Source organism: Eurytemora carolleeae, unplaced genomic scaffold, assembly GCF_000591075.1.
Source record: "Eurytemora carolleeae unplaced genomic scaffold, Eaff_2.0 scaffold1467, whole genome shotgun sequence".
Taxonomy (NCBI): Eukaryota; Metazoa; Arthropoda; class Copepoda; order Calanoida; family Temoridae; genus Eurytemora; species Eurytemora carolleeae.
Genome location: NW_019397353.1, coordinates 55,546 through 76,853, shown reverse-complemented (window position 1 = coordinate 76,853; position 21,308 = coordinate 55,546). Strand labels below are relative to the sequence as shown.

General features: G+C 30.6%; 2 protein-coding genes and 1 long non-coding RNA gene across 5 annotated transcripts in view; 1 reads left to right on the top strand and 2 right to left on the bottom strand.

Moving 5' to 3' along the window:
* The first annotated feature begins 981 nt into the window (after positions 1-981).
* LOC111713686 (uncharacterized) lies at positions 982-4,221 on the top strand. Of its 2 annotated transcripts, none has more exons than XR_002767765.1 (3): positions 982-1,092; positions 3,028-3,112; positions 4,094-4,221. It is a non-coding gene; the product is annotated as an uncharacterized LOC111713686 (long non-coding RNA). The 2 variants fall into 2 exon arrangements; XR_002767766.1 differs by lacking the exon at positions 982-1,092 and adding an exon at positions 2,510-2,618.
* A 430-nt stretch (positions 4,222-4,651) lies between these two features.
* On the bottom strand, positions 4,652-6,495 carry LOC111713684 (uncharacterized). Its single transcript, XM_023488616.1, has 5 exons — positions 6,394-6,495; positions 5,842-5,903; positions 5,200-5,264; positions 4,981-5,026; positions 4,652-4,711 (listed from the first exon to the last, which is right to left on the bottom strand). The coding sequence occupies exons 1-5, from the start codon at positions 6,461-6,463 to the stop codon at positions 4,652-4,654; spliced, it is 303 nt and encodes a 100-aa protein (XP_023344384.1). The 5' UTR covers positions 6,464-6,495.
* Positions 6,496-8,488: 1,993 nt separating this feature from the next.
* The window catches only part of LOC111713685 (uncharacterized), a 15,237-nt gene continuing 2,417 nt past the window's right edge, over positions 8,489-21,308 (bottom strand). Inside the window, exons 1-10 of one of the 2 annotated variants that reach the window (XM_023488618.1) lie at positions 16,821-16,890; positions 13,017-13,072; positions 12,547-12,645; positions 11,063-11,109; positions 10,790-10,871; positions 10,208-10,258; positions 9,910-9,966; positions 9,677-9,778; positions 9,049-9,148; positions 8,489-8,633 (exon numbers count right to left, since the gene is read on the bottom strand). In XM_023488618.1, coding sequence (XP_023344386.1) covers positions 8,504-8,633; positions 9,049-9,148; positions 9,677-9,778; positions 9,910-9,966; positions 10,208-10,258; positions 10,790-10,871; positions 11,063-11,109; positions 12,547-12,645; positions 13,017-13,072; positions 16,821-16,828 — 732 coding nt within the window. In that variant the 5' untranslated portion in view covers positions 16,829-16,890 and the 3' untranslated portion in view covers positions 8,489-8,503. Of the gene's footprint in view, positions 8,634-9,048; positions 9,149-9,676; positions 9,779-9,909; positions 9,967-10,207; positions 10,259-10,789; positions 10,872-11,062; positions 11,110-12,546; positions 12,646-13,016; positions 13,073-16,820; positions 16,891-21,308 lie in introns of those variants that run through there. The other variant, XM_023488617.1, reaches the window with a different exon arrangement.

Here is a 21,308-nt window from a genome sequence, read left to right as displayed (position 1 = left end):
AGAAAAAGATAAAAATTGCACATTCTAAATTACAAAATCAAAAAAATTGCTTAAATTTAACAAAAAATCGCTTGTATTCAACATTTGATGAATATATGCGATTTTTTGTCGCGTATTTGTTAGCCATCCAACTGTTGGTGCAAAATATTATTAGATATATAACTTGTTAAAAGAAAAAAGTTAGATTCTTATGTTCAAGAACAAAATTCTCCATTCCGAATGCTTCCTTTTATCCTTCTATTTATAAGTAATAATGAGGAGGATATATTATGATTTTATCTTTAATGTATCTTTAATTTTTGTTCAGAGACAAAGGTTAAAAAGGCATTTAACTCAGTAAATAAAGGTTATTTTAAAAGTAATTCGACAGTCCCTTTAACCCTTTCACGATTAAGTGCAGGGAGGGGGTTTTTCAAAACCCCCCCTGCGTTTATTCTAAATAAGTTAAAAACAGCTGACATTATAACGCCAAAACTTCTTCACTTTTTCAATTTCATAGTTGTAAATAAATTTAGAAACTATTTTTTTGATGCATAGGGAAGACAGTCAAACTGCAGGTCGGTGTCTATAAAAAATCAAAAATGGTTTATAACTTTTTTTATAAATTTAGCTACAGGGCTAAAATTATAAATGTTTATAAATGATTATTTGAATAGCCCTCGAAAAAGGGATGTAATAACATGTGTCACATGTTAATATTTGTCAAAAGTAAAAATATTTATTTTTCCGACGTACTTTTTGACCTTTTTAAAATCCTCTCTTTTACCCTAACCATTAAAGATAGAGGTCTATTTTTTTATTAATGAAAATGACTTGAAAAGTTGGACTTGGGACATTTGTGTCACACTCTCATATCTTAACTCCTAGGGCAAAATCATGAGTGGAGGGCGGAAACACCCCCCCCCCCCAACATTCTATTAGACAAAAATAGCCAAATCGGGTTAGGGTTAACTTTATTCCTCCCTTTCAGGACACCCTACATATATTTTATATTGTTCTAGGCCTCTAAGAGGAAATCTCGATTAAATACCGCAAAGAAGGACGAAGAGAAGGCAAGAGTTGCAGAGGTTGAAGGATTGGTAGATATGCTAGGTATATATCAACCTGAAGATGGTGGTAAATATCAACCTGGAGACGGGCATCGTTTTTGGGAACGAACGAGCAAATTTGAGAACGAACGAACGATGGGCAAACGATCGTTCAGAGAAATCAACATAAATGATCGTTCTTTAAAAACGAAAAAAGGAACAATTTATAATTGTTCGATCGATCTTTGTTGTTATGCGTTCATAAACTATTTCTGAATTGTTCGTTCAAACGATCTTTAAAAGCGATAGTTTTTTTTACTAAAAGAACAATAGGTTTATACTGAGGGAACGCGTTTTTAAACAAACTTTTGAAAAACCGACCAATTTTAAATAAAAGAACGATTTTACTGAACGATCGTTTAGCGAGAAAACGAATAGATGGAAAATGAACGAAAATTTTTAAAACGAACAAAATCAATTTTTTAACGATTGAAAAAAACTATTATTAATTATACTAAATCCCAGGAAAAGATGCTGCTACGGCTTCTATTATCGGACTGGGGAATTTTTGGTGCATAATATTATTATAAATATATAACTTGTTAAAAGAAAAATTTAAATTCTTATGTTCAAGAACAAAATTCTCCATTCCGAATATTGCTTCCTTTAAAGTTTAAACCTTAACTAATCTATAAGCAAGAATGAGGAAGACATTGTCGGTTTTCTATCTTAAACAGATATTTCTATACATTTCCTTCCTTGTCTCTGCTGCATAAATTGTCCAGTAAATTTTTTGTTTATCTTTAATGTATCTTTAATTTTTGCAGAAACAAAGGTTTAAAAGGAATTTAACTCAGTAAATAAAGGTTATTTTAAAAGTAAGTCGACAATCACTTTAACCCTTTCACGATGATGGGGGGGGGGGTATTTTCAAACCCCCTCCCTGCGTTTTTTTCTAAATAAGTTAAAAACAGCTGACATTAGAACGCCAAAACTTCTTCACTTTTTCAATTTCATAGTTGTCAATAAATTTAGAAACTATTTTTTTGATGCAGGTCGGTGCTATTAAAAATCAAAAATGGTTTATAACTTTTTATCAATTTAGCTACAGGGCTAAAATTATAAATGTTTATAAATGATTATTTGAATAGCCCTCGAAAAAGGGATGTAATAACATGTGTCACATGTTTATATTTGTCAAAAGTAAAAATATTTATTTTTCCGGCGTGCTTTTTGAACTTTTTAAAATCCTCTCTTTTACCCTAACCAGTAAAGATAGAGGTTTAATTTTTTATTAATGAACATGACTTAAAAAGTTGGACTAGGGACATTTGTGTCACACTCTCATATCTTAACTCCTGGGGCAAAATCATGAGGGGAGGGTGGAAAACACCCCCCCCCCCCCAACATTTATATTAGACAAAATAGCCCAATTGGGTTAGGGTTAACTTCATTCCCACCCTCTCAGGACACCCTACTTTTATTTTATACTGTTCTAGGCTTCTAAGAGGAAATCTCGATTAAATACAGCAAAGAAGGATGAGGAGAAGGCAAGAGTTGCAGAGGTAGAAGGATTGGTAGATATGCTAGGTAAATATCAACCTGGAGACGTACATCGTTTTTTCAACGAACGATAAAAAATTTAGAACAAACGAACGATGGGTAAACGATCGTTCAGAGAAACGAAGAAAGGAACGATTTATAATTTTTTGATCAATCTTTTTCGCTATGCGTTTATAAACTATTTTTAAATTGTTCGTTCAAACGATCTTTAAAAGCGATAGTTTTTTTTCCGTTATTTAAAATCGATAGTTTATACTGAAGGAACGATTTTTAAAAAAAACTTTTGAAAAACCGACCTTTTTTAATGAAAGAACGATTTTACTGAACGATCGTTCAGCAAGAAAACGAATAGATGGAAAATGAACGATAATTTTAAAAAGAACGAAATCAATTTTTTTAACGATTGAAAAAACTATTATTAATTACAAAATCCCAGGAAAAGATGCTGCTACGGCTTCTATTATCGGACTGGGGAATACAAACTTTCTGAAAGCTTTATCACCCATAGAAACCACATCAAGGTATTTTCATCTTCTTGAAGGGATAGAGACCACATCAAGGTATTTTCATCTTCTTGAAGGGATAGAAACCACATCAAGCTATTTAATTTTCTTGAAGGGATAGAAACCACATCAAGGTATTTTCATCTTCTTGAAGGGATAGAAACCACATCAAGGTATTTTCATCTTCTTGAGGGGATAGAGACCACATCAAGGTATTTTAATCTTCTTGAAGGGATAGAAACCACATCAAGGTATTTTCATCTTCTTGAAGGGATAGAAACCACATCAAGGTATTTTCATCTCTTGAAGAGGCTGTCATTGTAATGTCAAGGGGTATGACCAAATTACAAAGGTAAAGCCATAACCAGAAAAATCTGGAATACGAAGACGACTTTTAGAATCAAATTCTAAAAGAATTCAATGAGCATGAGACATGGCAATTGCGTAGTGTAAACACAACGTTTAACTAAATAAGTAATTTAATAAATGTTCAGGAAAAGTTTATTAATATATTTTGTATCCTTGATTAGGAAAAGTTGAAAGGATACCTTTGTAAAATATGCCAGACTGCGTTAAATCATTTTTTGATATTAATAAATTTGGTTGAGTTGGGACGTTTCATGTACGTGTAAGTGACAAAGGATGTCTCAACATAGAAATGGGAAATTTCACAATTATCATGATGATTTTCTTTTTACATTTTTACGATATGATTAAGCAGATTTTTCTCAAACTATAAGTTAATTGTTATTTCTGAACAATGACCATGAACTATGTCCGATTAGTAAAATGTCCATTTCATGAAATTTTCCACCCCAACATTTTTGCAACCTAATTTTAAAAAAACCTTAGATATTTCAAGCAATAAATTCTATTAATTCAAAATAAGTTTGAAACAAATGTTTTTTACACCATCTGGTTATAAAGATATAGATATTAGAAAATTTGAGTTTGTTGCAGATTTTTTATTTCTTTCTGTCAAAAATCATATTTTTTCAGAACTCCAAAATCCCCTGCAATGACGAAAACCAATCCTAAATGAAGACGATAATCAATGTAAAACACTTTAGTATTATTACTATATCTCTCTCTGTGTGTTTTCTGATGTAATAAATATTTGAAATGTATTTCAAAGATGAATATGAGGATGAGAGAATAAATATATAATAATATGTTCAATGGATGAATTACAAGATTCAACTGTTAATCATAACAATTTCGTGCATATATACAATATACAATTTCTGACTGTATTTTAAAATAAAGAAAAAAAATTACTTTGGCAGATTAGAGAAAACGTTGTTTAAAAGGGTAAAAATAGATTTTAAAATCATTCATTCTTGCCAAGAATTTCAAGCGCTCCAATAAATTATTTTTACACAGTTAAGGAAAATATTGAAAAATCTTTTAAGCAGCTTAGGAAAATATTAAAAAGTCATTTACGCAATTTAATAGACTATTATAAACCATTTACCCTTCGGAAAATATTGAGAAAAATTTGAGCAATTTATGCAGAAGTTAAAAACCTGAAAAATAATGATTCACACAGTTTAGTTTTTACCTCATACTATAAAGTGTAGTGTCCATTTTGTCCCACAGAACAACGAAAGCAGTTACCTAACATTTGGAATAACAATAATCATCTTAATTGTAAGAATAAAAAGATTATTTTTTTATTTTGATGCCAATCAAAGAATAAAATTTATAAAAAATAAGATAAAAGATGGCATACTTCAAAGACATTCGTAGATATGTTCCCTCTGGCCGGCCAAACGGCTGGACCGAATGAACTGACATTTTTTTGAGGGAACCCATAGGGGTATCCCGGGAGTAAAATAGGCTAAAAAAATTCAAAATAGTTTTTTTATTAATGTAAAAAAAATTACCAGTGCTAGTGTATCCAGGATGTACATGAGGCAAGCCAACACTTGTCTAAAAAATATATAAGAAAGAGTACTTAAATTTTTTTAAAGATAATTCATTTTAAGTATATAGGCATTTAGCAATAGCAAGAAATTTTATTTAAAACACATTAAGTTAACATCTAAGTATTTGACGCAGATTAAATATTAAATATTTAGCGTCAAAAAAGATCTTAAACTAACCTGTGAAAGTGGCTTGCAAGAATGGAGCCTAGAGGAGCAAATACACACACTACAGGGGCACAGCACTATATTATGTATATCTAATATTAGTTGGTACATATATCGTCAAATATATCTATATAATGAAGACGATGTTCTTCTTTACGTATAGTCGTCATCTTATGGTATAAATCATTACAATGAAGACGACTTTCTATTTCAATTTTTATTTCTACCAAGCGTTCAAAAAGCAGACACATGCACACGTAGACTAAGAGAAGCTATAAATTTCTCTTTGTTTACTTATCAACTTTTAATTCGAAAATTACTTTAAGGAATCAAAGCATTATTTTTTTTAATCGTTTCAATTTTATTGATAAATTCGCCGACCATTGTACACAAACGTGAGACATACAAAAATGCCATAATTCACTCAACAGAAGCATCAAAGAATCTCAGATTTTTGTATAATTTTTTTAAATAGCATCATATTTTTGATTTGTCTGAAATTTTTTTTTCGTTTAATGAAATCTTTTATCTAAAAAATCTAAAATTAACACCTCTCCCTATTCAATATGGTTTGGCTATTTTTCGGCTTAAACGTATCTTACAGAAATAATGAAAAGGGTCTTTTTTTCTTCTTTTTTTCAAAAAATTGTTTACCTTTAGGTATCCCCAGGCGTCTACCTCTACTCCGCCCATCATAATTTCTCTCCAATAAAAACCTACAAAATCAAATACTATTTTTTAGCGAAGAAAATATCGTCTTACTCGCCAATGAATAAATCAGCTAACAAGATGTTATAAAATCCGCAAATTTTCTCTTTATAGACTATTCATGAATGTTTTCTGTCTAACACAAATGAATGAACTTGTTACTTAAAAGAATAATTAAAGGAAAATGACCAAACTAAAAACAGTTCTAAGAAAAGTAAAAATGAAAAAGCTTCTCAAGACAATCTGTTGTATCTACAGTGAGACCCATAATTGTGGAATAGAAAGACTTTATTCGAGAAATCTTATGATCGAGTATTTAATTCAATCCTTTAGAAACTAGTTTCACAAATTGTTTAAATCAATCTTTTTAGGTGAAATGACTTTGTGTTTTATCTCTTTGGACTTGAGTCTAAAAGTCGTCTTCCTATCATACAGTTAAACGGGCTTCACGTCTTTTATTTACATCCTTGCATTCTTAGTGAACGAACAAACTCTTACCTACGCATGTATTCATGGCCATCAGTATTACACTTGTAGGTGTAGCAACCTTCTCACTTACCCTGTACATAAATATTTAATTATTGTACATATACACTTGTAGGTGTAACAACCTTCTCACGTACCCTGTACATAAATATTTAATTATTGTAAATATACCAGTATTACACTTGTAGGTGTAGCAACCTTCTCACGTACCCTGTACATAAATATTTAATTATTGTACATATACCAGTATTACACTTGTAGGTGAAACAATCTTCTCACTTATCCTGTACATAAATATTTGATTATTGTACATATATATTGGTAGTGCACTTGTAGGGGTTAGCACCTTCTCACTTACCCTGAACATAAATTTTTGATTACTGTACATATATATCGGTAGTGCCTTGTAGGGGTTACCACGTTCTCACTTACCCTGTACATAAATATCTAATTACTGTATATAAATCAGTAGTGTACTTGTAGGGGTTGCCACCTTCTCACTTACCCTGTACATAAATATTTGATTATTGTACATATATATCATATATATCAGTTGGAAACTTGTAGAAGTAGCAACCTTCTCACTATACTCTGTATATAAATATTTAATTATTATATACAATTAATGTTCATATATACAATTAATGTGCATATATGCAATTATATCAGTAGTACGCTCACTTACCCTGTACATACTTTGGTATCTACGCGGTCACAATACCGTACCAGTAGTTTAACATGAAATTAACTATTTCTTTATAAGAGTGTAGTAATTAAAATGAGCTATAGCTTTGAAACCCACCTTTTCCTGGAACCAAAGTTTTCTTAAAAAGAGTCAACTGTTCAACTATTTAACCCTATAGCTAAAGACCATTTCCGTGTTTTTACAGAGTTCCCCAATAGAAATTGGAGGCAAATCAGTCTAGAGGTTACTGAGTTTTGATCAGACATATAAACAAACCAACAGAGATTACTTTGGGGGGGGTCAGGATTTAATTTACTTCTGGTCTTTTGTTTAAACGTATATACCGTTATCTAATTTATGTCTGTGAATGAAACGACACGTTGATTTATCAGACTTTAGAATTATTTATTTTTCATTCGTCATCCTGACCGCATAGAATCCGATTTTACACCTTGAACCAAGTGTCATGCATTCTCGTAACGGGACTGTAAGCTTTGTCTGTTCAAGTATAAATTAGATTTCAATGTTTTTGTTTCGCGTTAACTTCTTTATTTTCATTTGCGCCTTGCAGTTTCTGTGCGAAAGTGAATAGCGCATTTCATGTTTAAAAGAGGCAATGGAGAAACTTACAAAAATAAATACTTTTTTGAGCCAGAAAAACGACGGAATTTTCCACATTTTTGATTAGATTAAGGTTTCAAGGGTACCGTTGTAATCGGGCATTGCCATCTTTGCTTGGAGGGTCAATTAAAATTACGCTTACAGTCCTTTTAACTGAATGCAGCGGAAAAGCAAATAAAAGCCTCAAAATCAAAACAAAAAAATATTTTAAAACTTTTTTACCTTTAACTTATTTAACGACTAACCGTTAGGAGCAATATTAAAAAGTTACATTTTTTGGGGCAATTTAAGTAGGAACTGAATATTTGGAGGGGAAAAAATTCGAAATCTATGGCTCACTGAATTCAAAACCAAGATATCTGTATCCTACCACATTTTCATTGACAAAAGGTAATAGTTAAATGTATTATTGGATCATTTGGGCCAAATGTGGATATTACGTGTTCATATAAGAATATCTGTATTCCTAGATTTAAGAATGCTACGTAATCAGCATACTTTAAAATAATGATGGGCATGCATGTACATTCTTGTAAATTTCTACATGTTTTGTTGTTTTTTATTACTCATCAAACAAATATCTGTTATTTGTTAGATTTAACATTTTCCTGCTTTCTTTAACCCCTTCATGATTGGGGATTGAGAGGGGGGGGGTCCGCCACCCTCTCTCAAGCGCTCAATCTGGCTTCTTTTCAAAAACATTTTTTTATGCATAGGGTAGGTTGGAGGCAGGACGGTCAAACGTCTAGACGGCGTTTAAAAAAATAAAAATGATCTTTATTCATCAGTTATGCTTCAGATCTAACATATGTTTATTTATTTGTAATCACAAAAAAACACCCAACCTCCCTGAATTTTACCTCCAATAACCCCTGCCAGGATCAAACAGATTCGTTTCCAAACAGTCATATTCTGGATTTTATCAAAGGTTTTCCTCTTGTGCTCCCTAGAACAGAAAAAAACCTTGAAAATAATGAAGAAAGAAAATAAAAATCATAAATTTTAAGAACTCAATCGTGAATGGGAGTTACAAGGAAAACAATTCTCTTTTTTTAATGGATACAAGGATTACAGCGAAATTTGACATTTAAACTATTTTAAAAATAAACCTGGTTTCGTTATGAAAGAGTCTACATATTCAGAAAAAAATTGTAAAAACTTGTTTTAGTTGCATTAAATAAAAATTGTTTAATTTTTTGCCATTAATTATTTTTACAAAAATAATCTTTAGTATTCAGAAAAACTGTTTCTCACGAATGATCTTTATAAACTTATTTGAAGAAATTGCAAGATTGTTAAAAATATTTAAAGAAAGTTTTTTTGCAAAATTCTGATAAATTTTCCCACCATTGTCTTTAAACCTGTTTAGCAGGAAGAGAGAGAAAGCAAAGCTGAACCAAATACAGACAAATCCTAGCTTCTTCACTGGTCCGCTCAGCAATCCATCAATCACCTCTATTCCTAGATATTTACGGATAAAGGGACTGTGTACGGATAAAGGGACTGTGTACGGATAAAGGGACTGTGTACGGATAAAGGGACTGTGTACGGATAAAGGGACTGTGTACGGATAAAGGGACTGTGTACGGATAAAGGGACTGTGTACGGATAAAGGGACTGTGTACGGATAAAGGGACTGTGTACGGATAAAGGGACTGTGTACGGATAAAGGGACTGTGTACGGATAAAGGGACTGTGTACGGATAAAGGGACTGTGTACGGATAAAGGGACTGTGTACGGATAAAGGGACTGTGNTTAACTTTTGTAGAGAAACCATATTTAAAACCTATGTATACTTGACATGCCATTTTTTAATGAATGGTCACTAGAAATTACTTCTACAGTTCCTTTAAGACACATTTATTAACATGTCATTGTTTCTTACAAATATTATTACATTTTACATTTACTTTAACTATCATTATTAATATTATAATTATTATTCTTATTATCATTATTATTTTTATCATTTTAATTATGATCGCTACCTAGAATAATTCCTCCTGTGGCTCCAATTCCGCAGAACAATATAGAATTATATTCTAATTTGATTTTCATCCAAAGAATAGTGAAGGATGCAGATGTCATTCCTAAATAAAAAAGTTTAATTAATGATGATGTAATTTTTATTTTAAGTAGATAACCCACAAGTTTAATTTAAGGGTTTCCATGCTAGAGTCTCGATTAATCTTATGTTTATTGGGACGTATTATAAATTTACCTATAGACTGGATCATGAGTGAAAAATCTCTCGCTACTTCAGGGGCAATGGCTAGCGCTAAAATAATATTTAGAATAAGATTTTCAAAATTGTTAAGAAATTTCACTTTTTAAGAATTGCAATGTTTTATATCTTTACTGTTGTAAATTTTTTTTTTTAAATTAGGAAATTGAATTTTTTGATTGATTTCTATTTTAAACGTATTTCTTTATGATAAAAATATCAATGTTTTATTTGTAAACTAATTTTTAAATTCAAAATTTGATTTTATGAGGGACGACATTCCATAACTGCTTACCAAGTGTCATCACAGGAAAAGCAACTGCACCCCCGCCTTCACTTGTCATTCCTAGATATTATGCATTTTGTTTTTATTTTGAACTAAAAAATTTAGTTTCTTTCATCGATACGACTGAGAAAAGAATCTAACCCACTGTGTCAATTGATAAATCAATGTGTTTATCACATAATGTAATATGCACGTGAGCTAAAGATAAAAAATTGATACTAATAATGGAATGCATGCTGCATATATTTAGTTTTTTAACTAAATTATTATTAGAAGCTCTTTAAAATTGTTCCTGCATATTACAGAAGCTATTTTTTCTTTTTTCTTTTAAAATTGCTGAGACTTAGGTAAAAAAGTATGAAACCAATTGAAAAATTTTTAAGACGACATTTTTTAAATTCTTATGATGACTCCAACGTTCTGATTAAAACTGTAGCACAGTACAATTTACAGGTACCTAAAGTATTACACAACATACATGGTGTCCCAAAAAACATGGAAATTCAGTGACGAATTCGATAGTCTTTTTAGATAATTCTTTGATGTTTTTTGGGACACCCTGTACAACACTATATAATTTCAACGCTGTACCTGCAACTGAAGCTCCAAACACCATTGTAATACTCATAAGATACCGGTCTGGGAACAGGGAGAAATAATCGAACCTTATTGCCTAAAACATTAAAAAATTTGGCAAACCCCAAAGTAAAATTTAAAAAATACGCAAAATTTTAAATTTTATCTTTATTATTATACATAGTAAAAAATTAAACGAAAGTATGTTTCTTTTAATTGGAAAAATAATTCTAACTAAAAAATTGAGCTTGGAAAAAATTAAAAATTTAGAAAAAAATTTCAGCTGACCTGCATCCACCAGAGTAGCTGGACAAAGGTCAAGGGAATCAAAATTCCTAAAATGTTACAGAAAAATCATTAATCAATAAATTTATCTCTCTATCTGCATGCCTGTGTTATCTACGGTTGGACCCATTAACTGTGGATTGCTAAGACGATTTTTTGAAAAGTCCAATAAACATAAAAACAAGTAATTGTGCATTGCAGTTTATTTTCAAGCATAAATGGAAAAAGTGTTTGCTTTATGACAAAATTAAATTAAACATTAAATTGATGAAATGTCGTCTTCATTTTTCATATTTTATGGAATTCATGGTAGATACATTTTCCCCATATAAACCTATCAATTCTATCCACTTTTCGGTCTTTTTTTAAGACGTTTTATTTAAATTTTTAATTTCAGTTATTTGAAAATCATGAAAAGTCAGACCACATTTTGAAATGCCAGGAATAAAAGCATTTTATGATTATTGTTTTAAGAATCATAATTAAAAGATAGATGATTATCTTCTAAGTTAGACATTTTCATGTTCAGTGGAACACCCTGTAATTGTATCTGGCAACAATATACATTTTAACTACGTAACACAAAACTAAAAGCTACGCTACTTTAAAGGTATTTAAAAATGATTTCAATCTTTGCGTTGGATCCATAAAATGAAATTAATTATCTGAATAAATTCCAGCAAAAAGCTGACTCATTTCTACTTAATGAAACTTTCTTAAAGGGACTGTCTGCTTAAGTTCATGTTTCCTCCATTTTAAGAGTTGAATGCTCATTCAAAACGTTACTCAGTAAACAGCGAAAATGAGATGAAAACTACTTTTTTTTCTAGAATATCGATATTTTTTAATTGTGGGTTTTCTAATAAAGAAGTATGTGGATTTATGTGGCGTTGAGAAAAAGATAATTAATGAAGTTATAAAACCAAAAATATCTTTTATCAAGGGTACCTTTGTGAATAGAGCATGCACCTGATTAGGTAGTGGGTTATAATAACGTTTACAGTCTCTTAAATATCTATAAAAATCAAGTAAATACCGGAATGAAAAGTCCTTCAACATTAAAATATCCCTCGTCAACAAATATTTCATAAATTAACCTATTTTTTAAAAATTGGAAAAGTTCTCAGAAAAATCACGTTTTAAAATGAGGAAATTTATAAAGCTGTATATTTGTAGTTGTCTACCATATTTACCCCCTAATCTACCATATTTACCTTCCTAGTCTACCATATTAACCTGCATATTTACCTACTAGTCTACCTTATTTACCTACTAGTCTACCATATTTACCTACTAGTCTACCTTATTTACCTACTAGTATACCATATTTACCTACTAGTCTACCATAGTTTACTTACTAATCTACAATATTTACCTTCCTAGTCTACCATAGTTTACCTACTAATCTACCATATTGACCTTCCTAGTCTACCATATTTACCTACTTATAGTCTACCATAGTTTATCTATTAATCTACCATATTTACCTACTAGTCTACGATGCTTGACAAGAAGCTTCTGAGACCAAGGAGCATCCTCAGGCAGTTCCTTTAAGGCCTTTTCAGCAGTTTCATCCAGCTTTTGTCCTAACGAATTTAATTTGAATTCTATTTCTAGAATTGTTATTCTTAGTAAATCGTGCTAAGCGTACATTATTGATAGACATCGTTTTTTTCAACGAACGATGGACGAACGAACTCATAAAATCGAGCAACGGTCATTTTTACCGGCGAACATCTGCATTGGAGGAAGGGGTGGAAGAATAAAACTTTATAGGGCGTAGCACTAGAGATATAAACAATTATTCTAAAATAATAACGAAAAAAATCTTCAACAAATACTAATTTCATAAAAAAAAAACTAGATTATACCCGGGTTGTATGTAGCTTGGATATTTACAAAAATCAAAGAAGGGGGAGGGGGAGTCAAATATTAGAAATATTATTTCTAAAATTACCTTCAAGAAAGTATTTTCTGAAGAAGCGGGCAACCTTGCTCTTCGACATCTCGTGTCTGCAATACAAAATAATTTTAGTTTAAATATTAGAAAGGTTAGAAATCACGTTATATTAAAGGAAATCTAATGTTATACTCGTTATACTGAAGTCTAATATGTTTTCAATCATATACCTCCTCAAATTGGAGAGCTTTTGAGAAGAACAAAAATATTTCAAATTTCTAATTTGTAACTAGTTAAATGTGCTTTTCTCATGCTTGTGCGTAAAAATCAAACCTACAAGGTCAAAAGGTCGTAACAGTTCTGTCGCATAAATTTGACCTTTTGTCTTCTGTCTGGTAGATTGTGAAATAGAATAGAGACGCATTTATTTATTCGGTAACATATTTGGAATTCAAGACGTTTAGAGGCGCATTTATTTATCCGGTAACATATTTAGAATTCCAAACGTTTAGAGACGCATTTATTTATCCGGTAACATATTTGGAATTCAAAACGTTTAGAGAAGCATTTATTTATCTCAAATAGATTGTTAAGTACAATAGATGGCAACGTAGTATTTGTACACTCTCAGTACTGCTGTATTTTTACATCACAAGTGTCAACTCAGTTTTTGTGTCCGACAAAATTGTTAATAGAGATAATTTTAGAATAAAGAGCTTATCTTACAGTGGAAAGGGTGCAATTTAGTATCTTATTTATTTTCTGTTTTTACACTTTTTTATTTAATCTTGAAAAACATGTTAAATAATGTGAGAAAATTTCATTTTTCTTGTTATATTTGACACTTGTGACGTCGTGTATAATTGATCCATTTCTCTGTTGCCACCTATTGTACTTGATAATCTATTTGATTTATCTGAGATGGAATTTAAAGAATTTGAGCCGCGGTTTAAATCTGCCAAAACCCGGTTTAAATTAAGCGCCAGCTTAAATCTTGAAACATTTGATACAATTTCAAGTGGAACCAACCATATTTAAACCGTGGCTTAAATTTAAACCGCCGCTCAAATTCTTTAAATTCGGCCACTGGTAACATAATTGGAATTCAAAACGTTTAGAAACGCATTTATTTATCCGGTAACATATTTGGAATTCAAAACGTTTAGAGATGCATTTATCCGGTAACATATTTGGAATTCAAAACGTTTTTGTTTTTCTCAAAAGCTCTTGTTTTAAAGGAGTAATCATTGAAAACATATATAGTGAAAACCAGAACACTTAAAGCAATAATTTAGTGTACTTTAAGTTAATGTTATACAAAGCAAATAGTTCACCAAAGAGAATAGATTATACATAGAGTGGAATTTAAACAATCCCTTGAGTAATCCCTTTCAGCCTGAAAGGGAGTTTAAAGTGTACAATTTATGTAAATGTTCACAAATTATACGCAGTACATCACACTTATACAGTATGATCCCTGAGCCCAAAATTTAAAAAAGTTATCGTTGAATGAAACTCCCGAGTTTCCTGTTTAGGGTCTTAACATTTGTGTAAATTTTCATTTAAGAAAAATAATAGAGAACACGAAGAAACTAAATAAATTCATATTTCATAACAAAAATATTGAAATCCACGAAACTGCTTGACTCCATTCGTGAAACTCGGGTTTTAAAACTGGTTTTTATAACGATACCCTGTCTGATGTTTTGGGCTCTGGACATATCCATTCCAATTTCTTTGTTTAATAAAAATTGTTAAATAACTTTAAACGTGTTTTTTGGCTATAAGTGAATTAAAATCATTTTTTTTATTAAACATTCAAATGTAAAATCGTCGTTTGTAAAGTGAATACCTACAGAATCGTTAATCTTTTTGGCTTCAGACTCCTTGTATACTGCAATTAACCCTATTCCTGCTGGGGGGGGGCAATTTGACCCCCCCCCTGTAGTTTTTTTTTACATAACTCAAAAAGTATTGGTCTGACTTTTCTTACATACCCAAAGCCCTCCCTTTAGGCCTAAAACCGGGCTTTAATACTAACTGCCTGAGTCCTCAGGCACACTGCCTGAATGACTGCTTTTGCCTGTAACAAACTAAATCTTTGTTTTGACCCACTTCCACTTGTCAGATTTTGATAAAATTTAGCTTTTTGGAAAGCCTTTGACATAAGGAAACGAATTGCACAAGTTTTGCGAAAAAAATTGCAAATTTTTGCAAACAACCTGTCCAAGGAAATTTGTACAAGTTTAGTTTTTCTTGATAAAAAAAACCAGGTTGTTTAAAATTTTGCTAAATTTTTTGCATATTTGAAATAGCATGGTCAAGGGCTTTTCAAAAATGTATAATTTTTTATTTTTTGGACAATTTTATTTGTGCAAACTTTTTTACTATGTAACTGGATTTTGCGATAAAAAATTCAATTTTTGCAAATTTGCAATTTAGATAGATATTTTGTCTGCAGTTTTGCAATATTTTTTCTTTTCCTTTGAGCTATTACAAATAGCCATGAATTATTCTTACTTAAAAAAAATGGCATCAAAAAGAAAAATGCCGTTTTTAAAGCTCAAAAAAAGCCATTTCAGGCTACAAGCTTGGTGCTCAAAATGAACCCTAAGTCATACTTTTTTTATCGAGAAACTATATTGTGTTATGAGTCATTAATTGATATTGGTCCAACAAATTAACCCCCCCCCCAGCAAATTCCAAGCTACCTGCGTGCTAAAAACAATAAAACTATCTTTATTTGACTAAACAATTTTTTATTTATTAAATGTTCCACAGGGAAAATGTTTTTAATCCATTCTTAAAATAGAATTTAAGTTTCTATACATTCTACATATAGAAACTTCCTGCAATTTTCTAGGGTTGTTTCCCTCCTCTCCACCTGTCTCAGAGACGTTTTACTTTCTAACAAGACTTAAAACTTAGCAAACATAAATTAGATTGGTTAAATGTTTTCCTTCCATTTAACAGTTTTATGAGTCCCTCTGTATAAAAGTTATGAAATTGAAATAAAAGAGTTAATAACCATTTACATTCCTCATCCTCAATTTTAATATTTTGGTATCTTGAGTATTTTAGAAATATTGTTTTTTTACTGTTTGATTACCTCAAATTAAAAAATATGTATTTACTAAATAAAAATATCAAATTAGTTATTAGCAAAGCTTATGCTGAAATGAACTTGGGAATGCATGACAGGCTATCAGAGAATTGATTTAGTGAAAATCAAATAATTTTCAAGAAAACTTTTCTGTAAATTGATGTTCCATGGCCCAAAAGGTTAATTAGCATAAATGTGTGAAAATCACCTGCAGTATGGAAACAGTACAACAAAATGGCCGTTTTACACTTTCTTCGAGTAAATTCCACTCTATTTTTAATCTATTCTCTTTGAGCTTCGCTAGTAACTTATCAAATCACTTTTTAAGTGAATTAGGTCTATTTACACTGTATAATTGCTTTGTCTTATGTTAATTTGACCATGAAAAGACAAACTTGGTGTCTTCAAGTCTTCAAGTCTTTAAGTCTTCAAGTCCTCTAAGTCATAATTTAAAAAAACATGAAAAATATGAGAAGTTATTCTTTTTTACAATTTGTGTATAGACAACAAAACACAGACAAAAAAAAACATATTAATTATCTGCATTTGAAAGAAACATGCAGCAAAGCAATTTTACATATGACTAATTAAGTTTTTAAAATAGAATTAAAACCTATTTTTAGCATTTTTACTTTAATCAAAATAATAATGATTATTGACTTTTCCTTAAGCTTGCAAATTCAAGGTTTTTGCTTAAATAAAAATAAACATGACCAAACAATAATAAGTACAGACAAACTATTTGAAATTACTCATACCTTGTCATTTTCGGTAAACGTAAGAATTCAACCCTTTTCTCAAAATTAACTTGTTGATGTTATGTTGANTTCAAGAAAACTTTAGATTGGACACCAGATATTGACAGTACAGTCACCATGAAGTGTACTAGCTGGAGTGCCCGGCGTTGCCCAGCTTTATATTATTATTCGTTTTATTATTAAATTAAAATATTATTAAATCATAATTTTAGATGGCGTTGCCAGTGGAATTTGAAGAATTTCCAAAATTTGTTCAGCATAAATATATCTATCTCCCCCCAACCCCAGGATATGGGTTAACCAAATTTTTTTTCAGCCGATTTGGCCAGCTACATCAATCATATTTTTAAATTACGAAGGGACTTTGAGCGTAATATCAATAATGAGGAAAATGTTGTAGTTTTTTCTAGGTTTAACAATTTCTTTCTGATAATTACCGCAATTGCAAATAACCAGCTTTAAAATTTATAACCATTGATATCTAATTTATACTTGATCAGACAAAGCTTTTAAGGGTATTGTTATGAAGAAGACATTGTCATCTTTATATGGAAGTAAATTTGAAAATACCCTTTCTGCACTATAGTATAGTTTCAGTAGAAGTAAATATTTCCATTTACTGATAGCGCCGATTGAAGGATTATATCTTTAATTGGATAATAAGATAGATAGAAAGATAGATGATAACGCCATTACTATTTCTATTGGTTCAGAATAGACAACAAACACATGACTGAGTCCTCATTTGATCTTTTATCTGCTGAAGATGTCATGTCAAGAATCAATAAAATCATGGATGTCAAACCAGTTTATCTAACAATGTACAAGATCGTGCTTAGTATGGAGGCACATATTTTTAACATCCGTTGATCAATTAGGAAATATTTTTAACATCCGTTGATCAATTAGGAAATATTTTTAACATCCGTTGATCAATTAGGAAATATTTTTAACATCCGTTGATCAATTAGGAAATATTTTTAACATCCGTTGATCAATTAGGAAATATTTTTAACATCCGTTGATCAATTAGGAAATATTTTTAACATCCGTTGATCAATTAGGAAATATTTTTAACATCCGTTGATCAATTAGGAAATATTTTTAACATCCGTTGATCAATTAGGAAATATTTTTAACATCCGTTGATCAATTAGGAAATATTTTTAACATCCGTTGATCAATTAGGAAATATTTTTAACATCCGTTGATCAATTAGGAAATATTTTTAACATCCGTTGATCAATTAGGAAATATTTTTAACATCCGTTGATCAATTAGGAAATATTTTTAACATCCGTTGATCAATTAGGAAATATTTTTAACATCCGTTGATCAATTAGGAAATATTTTTAACATCCGTTGATCAATTAGGAAATATTTTTAACATCCGTTGATCAATTAGGAAATATTTTTAACATCCGTTGATCAATTAGGAAATATTTTTAACATCCGTTGATCAATTAGGAAATATTTTTAACATCCGTTGATCAATTAGGAAATATTTTTAACATCCGTTGATCAATTAGGAAATATTTTTAACATCCGTTGATCAATTAGGAAATATTTTTAACATCCGTTGATCAATTAGGAAATATTTTTAACATCCGTTGATCAATTAGNGGGAGGAATGGCAAAAACACCAATTTGTAATTCCCAAATCTTTTTATGGAAAGTGATGGTAACAGGGTATACAGAGTGCTTCAGGTTACAGGGTACTACAATATACTGCAAAGTACTGGGCTTTACTGGGGTATACTGGGGGGAGGGGGTACAGAAACCAAACAGAATTTTTTATTTTTTATAGAAATATATATGTAGAGTCAAAAGCACTTGTAAGCATATTTTCTTTACAGTTTTCCACTATTTTTATGGATAAAAAAGCTAGTTTAATACTAATCAGCTGATCACTTAATAGAGGGAGGGATGGCCACCACGCCAATTTTTAATCCCCATATCACAAAACAAGAATGTCTAGCTCTGTTTATCTTGTTTTTTATGTATCTCTACTAGGTTCTGACCAGGGTATATCAAAGACTTGGATCAAAAGGTCCAAGCACTTTTGCCTCAAGTCTAAAAAATGCCACCAAGGACATCAAGATCAAGCATTGTGGGGAGATTAGCTCTCTCTTAAAGGGACTGTAAGTGCAATTTTAGATGACCCTCCATGCAAAGCCAGCATTGCCAAATTTACAACGGTAATCTTAAAACTTAAATCTGATAAAAATGTGAAAGAATCCGACCTTTTTTTTGACTTGAACTGTGTTTATTTCAGTAAATTTCTCCATTGATTCTTGTAAGCAAGAAATGCGCAAGTCACTTTTTGCAGAAAAAATGCAAACGAAAATAAACAGTTTAGATTCACAAAAACATGGATATTCACTTAATAATTGATCAGACAAAGTTTTCAAGGGTACCGTTGTAAATCGTACATTGCCATCTTTGCATGGAGGGTCAATTAAAATTACGCTTACAGTCCTTTCATCTCCATTAAGCAGCATACAGCTTGTTTCCCTTGTATCTTTTTAACAATATATTTGATCAAAACTAAACAAAAATTTAGATTTCACTTTAAATAGAAACAGTTGAAAATATTGTATTATTTAATCCATAATCTGAGTTTTGTATTTTATTTGTGTCTCGTCAGCAAAATACTGATATACCTTTAGAATTTAAAGCTTCTAGGGCAAAGGGTTATCTTACTTTTACCCACAGACCACAGTTACACTTCATAAAAACATTTTTAGTCAGTTAGTTTTTATATAAGACAGTGTAGAATTTTTGTTGATTGTTCGAATGTAGTGTGTAGAGTGTAGAGTGTAGAGTGTAGAGTGTAGAGTGTAGAGAGTGTAGAGTGTAGAGTGTAGGGTACCGTGTTCGATTCACAACGAGACCCTATAAACGTTACTCTGAGTAACAATTAGGAAGATATCGTTGTTTTTAAGTTGGTAAAGTGTTCAATTCTGACAGGTTACTTTTTGTCTCGGCCGCTTAAATCCGAAAACCAGTTTTATAGAACTGCGATTAAAAATATTCAATATTCAACTCTTAATAAAATTTGTTACTTCATAAATAATGCATGAAATAAAAACATAGTTTAAAAGGATACTGTTGTGAATATGACATGCTACTTTAAGATGAACAGTTACTTAAAACTGTGACTTTAGTCTATTTAAATTGTTAATCTTTTAAATAAAAGTAGAGTTTGTTTTAGGGCTATTTCCTTTTTAAAGTGCACCTTATCTTATACTCATAATACCCTTCTTTCTTACTGGGGGAGAAGGGAGAGGGGGGGGGTGTTATTAAGCAAGCCTTAACGATTTATGAGTTTTTTTCTGTTTCAAATAAATTTCTGAGAAAAAATAACGCCAATAAAAGAGGAGTGTTGCCATTTAGCTAAATGTCAGCTAGTGCAACAAATTATTTGTTGAATATAGATTCTGATTTTCACGTTTAAAAGTACATTTTTGTGTAAACAACATAACCCAAATTAAATATAAAAAATTTAGAAGTATTTGAAGGACATCAATATTAGGTAAATATGTGTCGGGCAATGACTTGATATCTCGCCTTCACCTATATTTTTTCCTACGTTTTTACTTTTACTTTTTTAATAATTTCTAGGTAAGCATCGTGCTACACTATCTAGGCCATTGGAACGCTTGTGACATTTTAGAAGAAAAATTATTTTCAAGTATGCATTAAGACTCATAATCTGATGATTCGTTTGTTCGTATGTCCGATCATAACTCATGAACTCCTTGACCGATTTGCCTCACATTTCAATTAAGGATTTGGTAGAACAACGGGAATGTTATTAGCTTGGTTTTTAAAGTAAAATGAGTAGAATTTTAAGGAGAAAGCTTGGGTTTACAAAAATAAATTATAAGATTTAACTTAATTTACAATTTAAAACCATTAAAATTCTGATAAAAAACATTTCTAATAAAATTCAGAAAATCCTAATAAAAGAATATTTAAGAATGAAAAAACTCACAATTGCAAATTTAACGAAGTTCACAATCAAAACATAAACATTAAAGAATTATTATATTTAAAAGGAAAGACTCCCAATAAAAGAATATTTAAGAATGAAAAAACTCACAATTGCAAATTTAACGAAGTTCAAAACATAAACATAAACATTAAAAAATTATTATATTTAAAAGGAAAGACATGTGAACATAATTAACTGCTGAAAATCAATAGCTGCGGTGAAAATCAAAATAAAACCAAATTCACAATAAGAAAATTACAATTAAATCAAAATTTAACAATTGAAATATTTTTCGAACAATAATCACTGTCAGACGGCAATCACAATAAAACGGAATCAATATAAAACAATAATTCCAATTACATTTGAACCAAAATCACAATGGAAAGAAAGAACTTATTTTACCGGTGTTGGGACATTTCATAGAAAGGACATTTCATAGAAAGGACATTTCATAGAAAGGACATTTCATAGAAAGGACATTTCATAGA

Coding starts and splice junctions, on each gene's coding strand:
- LOC111713684 (XM_023488616.1), bottom strand. CDS start 6,463: ATGTACAGGGTAAGTGAGAAGGTTGCTACACCTACAAGTGTAATACTG. Junction 5,265..5,841: donor ACGCCTGGGGATACCTAAAG/GTAAACAATTTT, acceptor TACATAATATAG/TGCTGTGCCCCTGTAGTGTG. Junction 4,712..4,980: donor TCCTGGATACACTAGCACTG/GTAATTTTTTTT, acceptor TCCAAATGTTAG/GTAACTGCTTTCGTTGTTCT.